Genomic DNA, 15,460 nt, shown 5'->3' on the forward strand with positions numbered 1-15,460 from the left:
TATAAAATGTATATTTTTGCATAATAGTTTACTCTTATTTTCATTTGTAGGTTGCTACACCCAGTTGTTTGACTATTAAATAATTCTGGAATCTAAATAATACGATTTTTTTCTATTTATCACAAGACAATTTACAATTTTACGGCAATATGACGATAATTAAGTTGGATGAATTAATATTTATAATACATACGGTATGAACAACATGGTGAGAAAATCACTCATTGGTAAACACTTCTCAATATTAAACTAACTCTGCACCATTTTCGTACGTGTGGTGGATTTTTGGGTAATGTGTTAGTAATCTCTATTAAAACTCAGTAGTGTGTTTCTTTAGAGACAGAAGTGGATTTTAGTAGGTACTTATATTTTGGTGAAAACATTTATAAATTATTAGGGCTACCTTTAGGTCGTTATGTATAAGGCAATGTTTGATACTTATAGGTACCGAGAAACGTTTGTTAATTGTTAGTGCCTATGTCCTATACTCAGTGCAATGCAGATTTTAATTACTGAATTGGTCTGATTTTAGAGAGTTTGGCAAGACCGCAGATTGAAATTCCTTAAAACCAAACAGTCTTTATAATTTGACTAGCAATCAGATTATTAGAGTGATATTTTGAAAAAATAATAAATGAATGAAACAAATCCCCTCCCCCCCAAGATTAGTTATTACCTATGTTATTAATTATTAAGTAGTTTTTTTTCGCTATTATAATATATTATATTGAATAACATAATAACTATTTTCGGGGAAAAGTATTGTCGAATAATAGTCAATAACCAATTAAATATAAATAAATGTATACCTAGTAATATTTAAAAAATAAATATTGACGAATGTTTCCCATCACCATGAAATTTTAATTAATTAACTATAGAAATGAAGAAAACTATTTATTTACTAATTAAATATAATTAACTAATTTTTTATCGCATAAATGCAAACATACATTATTGGATGTATTTTAGTGCACAAAGTCCCTTTTTACGGGATAAGAATTTGTTGATCCATGTTATAATAGGTTATTATGTGTCAAGGGGACATGAGTCATTTTCGATAATTACCATTGATGCCAAATTGTCAAAGCACTCAAAGCATATAATTTTTGTATGTATTGAGTTAACACGTATGTAATTTAAAATATATTTGTCATAACTATAAATGCCCCAAGACTATTGTTCACAACTCACAAGTTTTCATGCCGACTTTGATGTCTTGATGTATATTTAATGAAGACATTTAGTTAGACTAGGTGGAGTTTTAATTAAAACCATCATCGAAAAAAATATCACCCGAATCATGTTCTATAATTATTAAAATTGTAATGTGGGCAAATGTGGCAATGTGTCAAAAGAAATCATTGTTGTAAAACTCTATGTCTAACTGGAAGGCAAATAATACAAGATTGCGACAAGGAATGTATTTTAATGTTATTAGGTACTTAATACCTTTAAAACTATATTAGAACATAATATAGTTTGCACTTGGTTTTTAAATCGTTACTACACAATTTATAAAAGCAATTGTATTTTTTTTTTAGTCTATTTCTAAGATATAAAATGAAAGACTTATGGTTTACTGTATCAGTATTAATTAGTACTTATATTATGTTTGTCAGGTGCACATTTTTAAAACAATTATTTTTCATTAACACGAGACCACGTTTTTTTTACTGATATTTAATTAATTTAATGAGTATTATGACAAAATAATTGAATTATGTTCAACACGCAGTTATAGTGAAAATAATATATTAGCCTTCGTGCGCTGCGTGTACCTAAACGTAATAATATGGTTAAAGATAATATTAGCTATTATCATTTGATCAACGCCTTTTTACTTTTTAGAACACTAAACACCAATACCAATATAAACTATATTGTTTGATTAATTATATATTATAATTCACTTATAGGTACTTATAAGATGATATTATGTTTTATATATAATCAATTTGATATAATACCAATATAAACTATATTGTTTGATTAATTATATATTATAATTCACTTATAGGTACTTATAAGATGATATTATGTTTTATATATAATCAATTTGATATAATCGATTTCGATTGATTCATCAATATTGGCGCCAAAACTCAATCAGCTATCGTTGTGTTTCAGGAGGTGAAAATTATGATTTGTTGAACGTCAGGTCAAGAACGCTGCTTAAACTCGGGTTCAATGAAAACGCTCTTTCGGACGCTGTCCGTGTAGTCCAAATAAAACCCAAGTGGTCCAAAGTACGTTTTTTTTACACATGTTTTACTCGTTTATGCGGCACGTGGTTATAATAATTTCAAATTCATTAGGGACATTTCACCCGCGGCATGGCGTTGTTTTCTCTGGAGAGATATCAAGAGGCGTTATTAGAGTTTTCGCTGAGCGCAGTGCTCGGCGAAAACCAGCAAAAACTCCAGTCACAAATTAACGAGGTGTTACAGAGGTTACTGACAATGTATTCCAATGAAACTGAAGATTTAGATCTAGAGGGTTGGAATCCAATATCTCACAGTTACTTAAGATCGTACTTGAATACGTTTATCAACAGGTCCAACGTATTCGACAACAGTTCAAACTCTTTAAAAGTGGTATGTTGACAATCAATAATTCATTTCGAACATAAAATCTTCATATTATTGTTTTGTTTTTAGAAATCTGTTGTAAACGAAAGTACATTTATGAAAAAACAACTCTGTGAAATCAGCACAATAACTGAGTTGGTCCAACATATTTTTGTTGAAATAATGCAGACTAAACGTAAGTAGATTAAACCATGTTAGCTATTATATTTAGAAATTACTAATTAGTAGCTTTAGACGAGCCTAAAAATTATAGAGTTAGAAAGTTAAGTTACTTTTAACTGAGTTATATTATAACAGATTACTTTTTTTTTTGAGTAACTTTTAACTTACTAATTAAATTGTTTTCCATGAAATGTAGTTATATTAATCAGTTATTTAATTTTATATTCACGTTAAGACGTTAAGTTAATTTTTCCTAATTTAAATCCCATATATTCAAAATATATTCGGTTTTGTACAAGGTATAAGTTGTATAAAAAAAAATTAATACATAGTAAATCGTAATTAGTTATTATTTATAATGTTATATGTATTAAGAATACTAAACTGTAGACTGTCAAAATGTTGAATGCACTAGGTATTTTTGAATTTCATTAGGGATCAATATAACTTAATAACGTATTATGTTTATAGTAAGTTTATATTAATAATAATATTAATTTATACCTATTGCCTGTATATTTCCATAGATTAGGAAATTACAATCTCACCTAAACATATTAATTTTAAATCTCACAACTTTGACATTATCAGATAACCTAGTTTGACGTTTGAAGCACGAATTAAGATATACAGGATGAGAAGAACGAGAGCTTATCAGGTGAAGACGGAAGTTTCCAAAAATCCAGAATGACTTGTAGCTCTTTTTGCCACAGTGGCGTTTAATGAACTAAGACAGTGCTACCATCTACTAAGATTTATAATTTTACGTATCTTTATCGTAAAAATTATCATCATGTTAATTTTCCGCCATGTTTATTGCGATACTCGATGGTCGTAATCATACAAAATTAGTTAAGGATTTCGCCACTGTAACCATTTCGGCGCCGTAAGTTAATTTGGGAACCTGGAAACTTTCGACTTCACGAAAATACTGATAACGGGCTGTCGTTCGGCATCCTGTATATCTTAATTCGTGGTTTGAAGAGATATTGCTGGTACCGAGATTTCTTAAAAATCAACCTAAATAATTTATAACTTCAGTTTGTAATGTTCTATTATTGGATGGAAATATGGAATCTCTTTCTGCTATTTTTTCGGTCATAACTTATAAATTATTATATGTAAGTATATATTTATGTTTTTGTATACATATACTATATACATTATACATATATACATATTATATACTTTTGTCAAATTTGCTTATTTTGCTTTGGCATGAAATATAAATTTTCAGTTAAAAAATGTAACTTTTTTTAATCACTTTAAACTTAATGTATATTTTTTATATTAACTTAATTCAACGAATTGAAATAATTAGTTAATTTAACATATAGATATCACATTATCAGTTACTTATTTTTTTAATACAATTATTATTTTTGGAATTCATGTTTTTATAAATATAATTATATTTTAACGAATATTTTGAGCAGGCACTATAAATAATTATAATATATAGAACAGTATTATGAAAGGTTTTAGTTCAAATTGATTTGAATGATCTGACAAACGAGTAGATAAACCAATATTATTGTATGCAAACTGTGTGTGTTGTGTATTTCAATAACATACATAGGTTATATATTATTCTAACGTTTTATTCTATAACTCGACTACCTTGAGCACAGTCATGTTTTATACTTTTATCGGAGATGTACCAAAAAGTTTTCATTTCAGTCATTGATTATTAAATTAAATTAAATTTTTATTTTGCGAAAAACAATATTTATCAATTACTCAATGCATTTTATCAACATTCAAACAATCAGACAGATTAGCATCTTTATTTAATTTTTTTTAAATACATTATCAACTCATTTATAAAAAAAAAGGAAATTAAGTACACAGTGTTGTGTTAACTAGAAATTGTAAATTAAATTTATCCTGTGGTTTTAGATACTTAGCTACTTCTAAGAAAATATTGATATTTGCTAATGATGCTAAATTGTAATGAAAAATCAAAATATATAATGATGATTTTAATATTTAAAATCAAAACTAAAATGCTTGTTTCTATTTATATTTTAAATCTAAAACATTATTATTTTTTAAATATGAATTTTAGTATGATTATTTTATATTTCTTAATTTTTAGCTATTACTATATTACTGTTGGGGGATGGAGTGGTTGAGCGGACTAAGGCGTCGGGTGCGACGCAGCCGGCGCTGGTTCGATACCTCGGCCGCGGGCGGCATTTTTCTTCGGGCAAGTCACGGTGTCCGGAGAACAAGTGCCGCCATCCCCCCTCCCCCCCCCCCGGGGCATGGCAGAAACCTACGGGTGCCCCATTAGAAATTCTGCCAAAACACAACACACACGTGCACCAACCTACCCAATCTAAAAACCTACAGATCCCTCCCCACACCCAATGGCCTAAGTTGCCGCGGGATATCCAATAAAATATATTACTGTTCTTAAAGTTATGAGTTGTATAAAAAGTTTTATGTATTAGAGTTTTATTTTAATACAGTGATTACATTTATCAGTCAACATTTGAAATTATTTTATCATTTGACATTTTGACATTCAAATTAATGAAGGTTTAAATTTACTTTAAGTTTTTCTTACAAGCTTGCGGTGAAGGGAGGAAGGGCAAGTTCCTTCTCCACCCATAAAAACATCACCTTAATATAGTACCTACCTACTTACGCGTGCAATATGTTTTGAAATAAAATAAATTACATAAATATTTTGTTTTTACGGCACATACCTTGTTATATTCAAAAATTATGCAACTAACTTTACGGACGGATGATATTATTATTATAATAGTATGGGTATAGGTTTATTCAATAGGCACTTTGAATACCTACCATTAAGTAATATTAATATTTCATAAGTGTTATGGAATATTATTTTCACGAGATAATAATACGAACTTCAATTATGTGAAACACAAAGACTATTTAGATATTTTGATCACGCAATTTTGTGTGCACATAATATCAACTAAAATGTATATCGCAATTCGTTGTTATGCTCGGTGAATATCGACGAGACTCAAATATTATTAACAACGAACGTCGATTTGGATTTGATTTTTCAGATTACACTTCGAGCGTCCTAATCAATAACACGCTAGACGTGGACAAGTCGTTGTTGGACGAAACGGACTTCAATTGCGTTCTGTGTTGCGGAATGTTGAGGAACCCTGTGACGACACCGTGTGGGCACACGTACTGCTTAGACTGTCTAGAGCACAATTTCGATTACAGTTTCCACTGTCCGCTGTGTCTGACGTCACTGCCGCCCGTGAGTAAAAATTATATCATTATTCATTTATTCATTATCATCTCGACGCAATACATTATTGTAATAGTATATTGTAATAACTAATAATAGTAATAATAATAATAATAAAAACTATAGTAATAATAATAATAATAAAAAAAATTGTAATAATAATACTATTGAATAAAACACGTCGTCGATACAAAGTCGTCAGTGTTTATTGTCAATTATTAAAATAATATTGTAATCGTTTATACCGCACCGTCGACCGCCAACGTCAACCGTAGTCGATGTACGCGCGTGCATACTATTATATTATCTGCCTACACTTCGTATATATATAATATATATAATATCTGTAAAAAAACACCGCAAGTATAGCTTTTCTCGACATTTCACAAGGGGACAAAACAAAATTGTTAATTCACGGAGATCTTGATATGCCGCAACACTTGAATTTTATTGTACTATTGTAATCGCTTCAAAAAAAATTAAATTTTAATGAATATTATCTCGAATATTATAATGTTAATAATTGCCTTTTAATCGAACGCCAATGATATCATAATATTAAACATACTCGTGTGTTTCGAAATATGTAAATACTCAATACCATATTATGCTAGTCACTATTATCGTATTATATATGAAAAACGAATTTCACATATTTATTATCTCTTATATATATAATAGGTATTATCACCGATTTGATTGTACTAATACTATCGCTATATATACTCGAAATGAGAAACGCGCACACTCGCGTAAAACTGTTTTTGAACACCCCGCGTATATAGTTGGTATAATATGTAAAACATCGTCCGGTCGTTTGCAGAGTTTGGCGCTGAGTAACAAGAACACTTCGGAATTCGTCAACGAGTTGATCGGCTGCAAGTACGCCAAAAATGGTCCCATGCAGACGGTAAACTGGAAACCGGAAGCGGAAAACGACAGCACGTACTTGCCGGTGTTCGTGTGCACGAACGCTTTCCCGTCCGTGTCATGTCCGCTGCACGTGTTCGAACCGAGGTATAGGCTGATGATCAGGAGGTGCATAGAATCGGGTACGAGGAGATTCGCCATGATCAGCAACTGCTGTCCTCCCATGAAGTTCGTACACTCACGCACGTATACATAATAATAACAATAACGATATAACAGTGATAATATTATCTACATGTCAGGTCTCCGGACTTGAGAGGGTCGGTGATGGTGGACAGATTTTAAGGAGCTCGAAATAGGCAATTTTCAAATTGCGTGCGTGCGGGTCTTGTAAATGTGTGCGTAGTAAACCATCATTAGTGTGTGTGAATTTGTGAAAAAGAAATAGCTGAGCGCATGTACGATAAGTCACCGCATCGTCGTTGTGCGCGTGAATGGTAAACAATTTATGCTCATATGTTTGTACTTTTTGTCCATCCCACTAATCGACCTAATTATGCGTAAATATTTCAGAAAACTATCTGAATTCGTCATAATGTCTACTTGAGATCGGTCGGCCAACATTTTAAGATTTCTGATTTAAATTCCAAATAATCAACGTTTCAAAATCCGAAATTTCAAAATATCCAAACTAAATGTATAGTTTTTATTTTTTTTTTGGGGGGGGGGGGGAGAGGAGGTATAATTGGGAAAAGCAGACCGACCGATTTCAAGTAGGTATAATAACGAATTTAAAAAGTTTTATCGCATTACTAGGTCAATCAGTATGATGGACAAAAGATTGGTTTGTTTTGGATAAAATAACTGTCCACCGTATTACAAATTCAAACACATTTCAAGTGCATATTCTTGAATAAAATTGATTATAACAGTTATAATTTAAGACTCACAGTGTTTTTTCTGTTATACCTTACTGTGGTCTTTTTGCGTTTTAGAGCGGAAAATTTGTTTCAATGTTTAACATTATAACGGTGCAGGTTTCAGTATAGTTCGTATAGTTGATATACTTTGGTGGGTCAATAGAATTCCCATTACTATTCTTAATAATTATTGGAAAAAACAGCGGGCACCAGCAGCCCTATTTTTTGACAAAATCCATCCTTTTATTTGGTTATAATAGGTACAAATATAAATGATTGTAGACCCTCATTGAAATTTTAACCAAATACCATTTTCTAGGAAGATATAATTTTAAAATGATGACTATATTATACTTATCTGTTTTTTTACTCTTGTTTTTGCATATTTTGAAGTTTTTGTGTATTAATTATTATTTATTGTATTATCAAAATGATTAAATATTATTATGTATTAATGTATCATTAAAACGGGTTATGGATACGTGCACAAAAAATAAGCGTCATTAATTATACAATTTTCACACTGTCGCATGACGCTAAACGTTTTTTTTTAACATTCATATACTGGCGCTGCTCCGGGTTTTAATCTTTGCCTCGATTTTCAGATTCGCCGAGTTTGGGACAGTGTTAGAAATCAAAGATAGGATCATGATGGGTAACGGTTGCTCCATTCTGTCGACAATCGGAATGCGGCGATTCAAAGTGTTAGTCCGAAAAGAACACGATGGCTATGACATGGCCACTGTGCAATACATACAGGACGAAAAAGTTCCTCCGAAAAAATTAGTAGGTCAGTATATTTCTTACGAAACATGTAATTATTATAATACTTTATATCGCGCGCGTAGTTGAACTATGTTTTTAGTTCAAGAAAACTCATCGGTGGCGCAGAATTTGTGCGTCTGCGCGATATCACGATAATATTATTATGAGCTGAATTAATGACCTCCTTATATTAATTGTTTATGTATATAGAATTATATAAACTTCACGACGACGTTCGGCAACGGGGATTAACGTGGTTCAACAGTTTTCGGTCCGAAATAAAATCGGAAATCCTGAGGACGGTTGGTTTTCCGCCGAGCACCGAACCAAATTGGGAAGAACTCTCCGACGGTCCAGCTTGGACGTGGTGGTTGTTATCGTTATTACCACTGGGTCAAAACGCTCATGTAAGTACGCTTAATGTACTATAGATATTTAATTGTAACTTTTGTAATATTACCCTGCGCCTATATGCGTATGAGCACCGAGTGTTATAATATTATAACTAAGATTTTAATGGGTCACTGAAATGGTGGTCCGCAGAAAATAATTTTTTTTCCAACAGTGAATTAAATTAAGCTCTCATTAGTTTTCATTCTATTTTTGGTTTTTCCTCTTCTTTTTTTGGTAAATTATGGATGTTGAACGTTGAAGGCTTCTAAAAGCATCCCGGATTTCTGACGTGACCCTCCAAAAATATTAATTCGTGACCCCAGCTATTATAAATTATCCTCAACCGCTATAAACTAAATTACATAAGTAAAAATACCGAACCTGCAACTACAGTGATGATTTGTAGTTTGTGCAGTAGCCTGCAGTAGGCGCCAATAATTTGTAAATGCACAGCAAATCGTACTGCTCGTATATATAGGTATAGGATTTGTATTTCTAGATTATATATATTAAAACCTAGCTTGCCGGTTATTTTTTGTTTTTTAGCTTCATTAGCATAATATTCCTGTTTGATAGAATAACAAGAATATATTATAGTATTTAACATGGAAAATGAAATGACATAACGACTTACTTAAATTCGTTAGCTGCACATTGTGCATCCGTTTTGTATATTATTATTACCTATTGAGTATTAGCTTACATAATCTATAAACATTTATTATTTATTATTACTATTACTAAAACATGAATACTTATAGTTAATTGAGAATACATACAATATTATTGTATATAAAAACGTTGCGTAATTATCTTTTGGCATAAGCATATACAAACGAATAGCCTAAACGATACAACAAATATTTGATAATATGATTATACTTATATTATGTTGACTTAAAAAAATAGATAAAACATAATGCATAAAGTTATTCAATTTTCAAACTAAATTTCTTTGTCTGTTTACACAGACTTTATTATATTTTGGAAGTAGGATGATATTCCTATTACAAAAATAATGTAATTACTCAGATTAAATATAACATTACGTACTGTTTGTTTAGGTTTTTGATTCGTTTCTATTAAGTGCAGATTTACAAAACAAACGACGTTAAATTAATTTATCGTTTTACAAAAAAATAGACCTTATTAATTCAAATAAACTTTTATAGGTACCTTAAAATTAAAGTTGTTTCATAATAATATAATATACATAATCGAGAATTAGTTATCGTACAATATGAGATATATATTTTTACTTTTAAATGCCATGCTTTTCATAAGTAATATTATTTTCATTATCATAATGGTAAAAAATTTCTCGTAAACCAATTTACGCTCTTGGTTATTTAAGATTAATTCCTACACAAATAAATAAAAACATATTATAATAATATACCTACTTTTAATCTATGTCTATTATATTTGAGTTGGATATCATTACTACTTTGACATTATAAGCTATTATAAATGCTATATTGTTTTTAGAAAAAATGCAATTAAACGCTCGTCATATTATATCCTAAACTCTAAACGCATTGCAATGTTTTTTTTTTTTTTTTTTATCGAATTAAACTAATATAAGTAATAACTTTTAATATTTATGGGTTCTCATTAGTCGTTACATAATATAGGCATATAAATAATAAACATTAATGCCATTAAATATTATCATGGCCGTATATGCGATTGGTCATTTCAGGGCAATAAAACGTATTTTGTCGTTATAATGTATATAATAATATTATATAATATCGGTATCTTATGTCTATAACAATATTTAGGTGTCCCTGTGTCTATATTATGCACTCTAGTTCGCTTATTTTTCTGAAAATGGGGTCAACGTTTCATAGAAAAAAATAACACATTAATAAATATCGGAGGATTTATAAATAACGTGTGTAGGTAAATAACTCGGTGCGGTGTTTACCTATATGGCCAACCGCTAACAAAATTCAAGTTAAATATTGTGTTATACCTATGGCCAAAATAGGTACATCGCGACGGCGGAAACCTTATTTTCAGTGCATAATACAATTTCGACAACAGCCGTGAATTGCAAAAAAAAAAAAAATCGAAATACACACACACACAAACACACACACACACACACACACACACACACACACCTACACACACATCATTATATTATTAGATTATACACGCACTGATTTGACATTAGTCCGATGTCCGACGGTTCTTATGTAACTCGTTCCGTAATAGTAAACACACGCGAGTTTCGTCGGTTTTTTTTATTTTTTTTATCGGTCGTACGGCGTATGTATATACTACCTAATATGTAATAAGCGTCATTATTATTATTCGTTGCACGTACCTATCATGCCCGTATGTGAAAAATGCTTCTTATTAGACAAACGCACGCCGCCGAACCTATATAATATATTATATTGACGATACAGTCGGTAAACTGTACATACAATTATTATTATTATACAATATATATATATATATATATATCATGAAATATAATATAATATATAAATAAAAAACATTGCACTCAAGTCGAATTACATGGATTTACTGTCTATATAATACTACTATTAAGGGTACGGCGCGCCCGCAGTTGACTTTTCAAGTATTAAGACCGAACTGACCTAGGCACTAAGCTATCATCGAACTTAAAGCCGACAACGTCATTATCAGCTGTGTTCGTACGACGGGTTCTAAATTATTTCAATTCGTGACAGAGTTATAATAAAAGGCATAACTGCATAAGCATACCTATTGTTTATTGTACTCAAAGTATTATAATATTATTCTCACGTTGTAAATTAACACGCACGTTGTATTACGATGTACAATAGCAAGAGCACGGCACTTTGTACACCTAAATGCTAATGATGGACTTGGTCTGCAGGTCGAGGGGTTCGACCGGTTCGAGGGGTTAACCGATCGATTTTAAGTCCCGCCGACGACGTCGAGGTTTTTCCGCAACCGTTTAATATTATGATGTGTACGTGATAATTATTATGTAAGGATGTATTAGGTTAGGTTAGGTTGTGTTTGTATATACACTGGACATGTGATTTATTTTTTAACCAATTTACTTATTATCTTGTAGGTATAAAATTCCGCGAGTCTTGCGCAACAAGTATTATATATACAGAGGTTGTTTTCGATCGTGGGCAGTGCAAAAAAAAAAAAAAAATGTTTCCAATACAGGCAGCTGCGTGTGTTCATGCTGCAGGTGTATAACCCATCGCCATAATTTAATATATCATAGATATTAGATATCGTTACATCGACAGCTAAATATTATTTAACGAACTAGTTTCGTTATCGGTGTTAATTATAACATTAATATCTACATTTTAGGGTCGACTGACCCATGCCCGTTGAGACACCTTTGTGTGTATAAATTGGTTAAAAAAAAACGTGCAAAACAACATTCTCGAGGGCATTCTTTATCGTATTTACGTATTTGCGTAGTAGGTATTCGCATTCTATTTTTGTGTTTGGTAGGACGGTACGTCGGACTGATATTCTGTATTGAAGAAAAATATTCAAAACCAAAACGCGTGGGAGTTTCGATAAGATTTAGAAAACGCACTCACTCGGTACTGACCTCGACGGTGACTGTCGATATATTAATCTTTGGAATAATATCGATCGTAAATAGAGAACTTTGTGATGTATATAGATTAAATTTGAACATACCGACGTGAAATGACACTTATATACTGCAATTCAACAGCTGTGCCCGGGTTAGGTTAGGTTAGGTGCAGTGGCGTGCAAAATCTGTTCCTTCGACGTCGTCGGTTCCAAAACGAAAAAAATAATTTTCAGTGGCACAGCTTTTAGGCGGTGATATGACGTTGTAAACTTGTAACACTCCCCGTCAGCCGCCGTATTTATGCAAACAATTAATTTAATGTTTTTCTTGAGATACCTATCTGAAAAGTGTGTTGTCATAATATGGCCATATGTGAATTTTTATTATTATAAAGATCGATTACTACAAATGTGAGTGTGTGAAGGTGAACCTAACCTAACCCAACAAGTGATAAAACCCTGATTACGGGCATGGTTATGTTGGGTGAGGCACAACAACAAATACTCGAGTCTGTTATTTTTTTTAAACTCGTTAAAATTCTTCATTTTTTAATAATTATATCCATATCTTTTTTTATAGTTAAATTAATTTTTATCGACAATATTTCAGTGATATAATTTATATGTGTTTGATCGTCGGGTATTTAATTAATTTACGATGTTTTAATATTTTCGAGCGAGTTACGAGTACTTTTGAATTGCAATGTTTTACATAAAATCATTACTAGAACTAATATCGACCATCATATTATCGCAGAATTTCGTCTAAAACTATTTCGTATCGCAGTAATATAAAATCCATCAACACAAAATATTTTGGTTCGGCTGAAGGTAAAATATTTGTTGTGAATACGGACACGGGTGTGACGCCTTGGCACGGTCGATCTGCATACGGGTGAGGCGATCCGGCGATGACGTGATCGATCAAGCGCGCGCCGTGTTTGCGGGGAAGATGACAGTGGTGGCGGCGCCCCTGGTACCGTGAACGGCCGAGACGCGGCAACGGCGCTCGGTGGGTCGGCCGCGTGACCACGGCACCCTGCGACCCTGTTACCGCAGCCGTCCGATCGGCCGGTGTTGCTCTCGCCCAGGGTGGCGTCCGTCTGCTGTAACTTGGTCGCCGACGCGTGCATGGGACCCTGGTAGCCGAAGACACGGATGTGATGCAAGAGTTTGCTTGACTGCCACACAGCGGGTGGTGCACGTCTGCCGTCGTTTGAGCGGCGCGCGCAGTGTTTCCGAATAATTTCGTGGTATTTCTGATGCAGGGCACTTAAAACTTTCAAGTTTAAATTGACCTATTATGAAGTTAATAACTGTAAATCTAGTTTAAAGGCTTTTCACGAGAAAACGAACAAAAATAAATTCTCGCGCCATCTTCTCGCACTTAAAAAAGTATTTTTTTGTTTAGATCGCTTACGTCGCCGTGACGCATGTGTTGTTTCCGTTCTACTAACGCTTAAATTCAGAAGTTCAGCATTTATCCAATTTCGTGTTGTTAGATTTAATATTAGAATGAATATAATAAGCTAACCTATTATGAAATTTAATAACTGTAAATCTACCTTCGCCAAAATAAATAAATAATAATTATTGTTTTTAATTTAAAGGTAAGAAAATTATCTCGTTGCTTTTTTTTTATGATATTTAAACTTTTAAGCAAGTTATGGGTATTTTTAAATATTAATATTTTACATACTTTTTACTTGCTTAACAACACTAAAATATTGTAAACCAAATAAATACAGATTATGTTTTTGTCCTCAACTCTTAAGTTTTATAATGGGCCATTTATTCACTCCAATATTAAAGCTAACAATCCAAACTTGGAACTGCTGAACGCATATTTTGGTATGTAATGCTAAATTAAGACGGAGGAAAATGCGGGTACGAAGTCCTCTCAAAGCGCTGTAAAGTTGAAGCACTCAGAGGACGTTTTATCCTCATTTGTTATCTCAGTCTTAATATAAGACGCATGACTTACCAAAATGTATACGTTCAGCAGTTTCGATTTTGTGCCGTTTACCTAAATAATTTAATTGATATTTTATCAACTTAAAAGTCGTATAAAAACTTAGAACATCAATTCAACATTTGTGTACTTTCGTTGGTTAGGTTAGGTTGGTTGGGTTTTTACCATATTTTTTGAATTTTTAACGAATACGTATGAAAAATATTAATATTTAAATTATTAGTATAATATAATTTCTAAGACGAGGACAACACATTCGGGTGTGACGTCCTCTTGACTTTAATGAATTTTTTACTAGAATTCAGGGAATGTCTTTTAAAGAAAAAAATTCGTCGGACTAAAGACTAAATTAATACGTTTTTGTTCGTCTAATGTTATCAAGGTCTTCAACGTAATTTTTCTTTCGCTTTTAATGTTATGAATGTTACATAATTTTGTTACATATATTTTTCAGTTTGACGTTGTGATAAATTTTCACGTTATTTTTTTATACGTATCGTTAAATACTTAAAAAATATTTTTACATTTAAATTATCGTACTTATAGTATCTATCATCGTACGTTGATTATAATATAATATAATAATATATTAATAAATCTATTGAATCACTTTTATTCCATATATTATCGAAAATGAAATTATGCCGATATCTACAAACATATTTAATAATTATGTATATACAATATGCAAAAGTGCAAAACTATATTTTTTCGGTTAAAGTAATTTTTTATAACGTGTTGATATCATAATGTTACTACTTTCTATATTAAAAAAATCTAAAATTCTAAAATTTAAATTTAGAGTCCCGCTAGACAATATTATTGTAATTATTACGTCTCGTTATGAACAAAAAAAAAAAATTAATAACCGTTTCTAAAGTTTAACCACGCCCATTAATAGAACATCATAATAATATACGCACCGTTTGATAAAATATGTAAAGTAAAATCATTTTAAATCATACCA

At 31.5% G+C, this 15,460-nt stretch overlaps 1 protein-coding gene across 2 annotated transcripts in view; it reads left to right on the forward strand.

Moving 5' to 3' along the window:
• LOC132950224 (LON peptidase N-terminal domain and RING finger protein 2) overlaps positions 1 to 15,460 on the forward strand; it is a 43,931-nt gene that overhangs the window by 25,870 nt on the left and 2,601 nt on the right. For both annotated transcript variants that reach the window (XM_061021544.1, XM_061021543.1), the window contains 7 exons: positions 2,131 to 2,249; positions 2,319 to 2,597; positions 2,661 to 2,766; positions 5,804 to 6,009; positions 6,824 to 7,098; positions 8,396 to 8,580; positions 8,766 to 8,962. In XM_061021544.1, the coding sequence (XP_060877527.1) occupies positions 2,131 to 2,249; positions 2,319 to 2,597; positions 2,661 to 2,766; positions 5,804 to 6,009; positions 6,824 to 7,098; positions 8,396 to 8,580; positions 8,766 to 8,962 (1,367 nt within the window). The remainder of the gene's footprint in view (positions 1 to 2,130; positions 2,250 to 2,318; positions 2,598 to 2,660; positions 2,767 to 5,803; positions 6,010 to 6,823; positions 7,099 to 8,395; positions 8,581 to 8,765; positions 8,963 to 15,460) is intronic.

Source organism: Metopolophium dirhodum, chromosome 8 (genome assembly GCF_019925205.1).
Source record: "Metopolophium dirhodum isolate CAU chromosome 8, ASM1992520v1, whole genome shotgun sequence".
Taxonomy (NCBI): Eukaryota; Metazoa; Arthropoda; class Insecta; order Hemiptera; family Aphididae; genus Metopolophium; species Metopolophium dirhodum.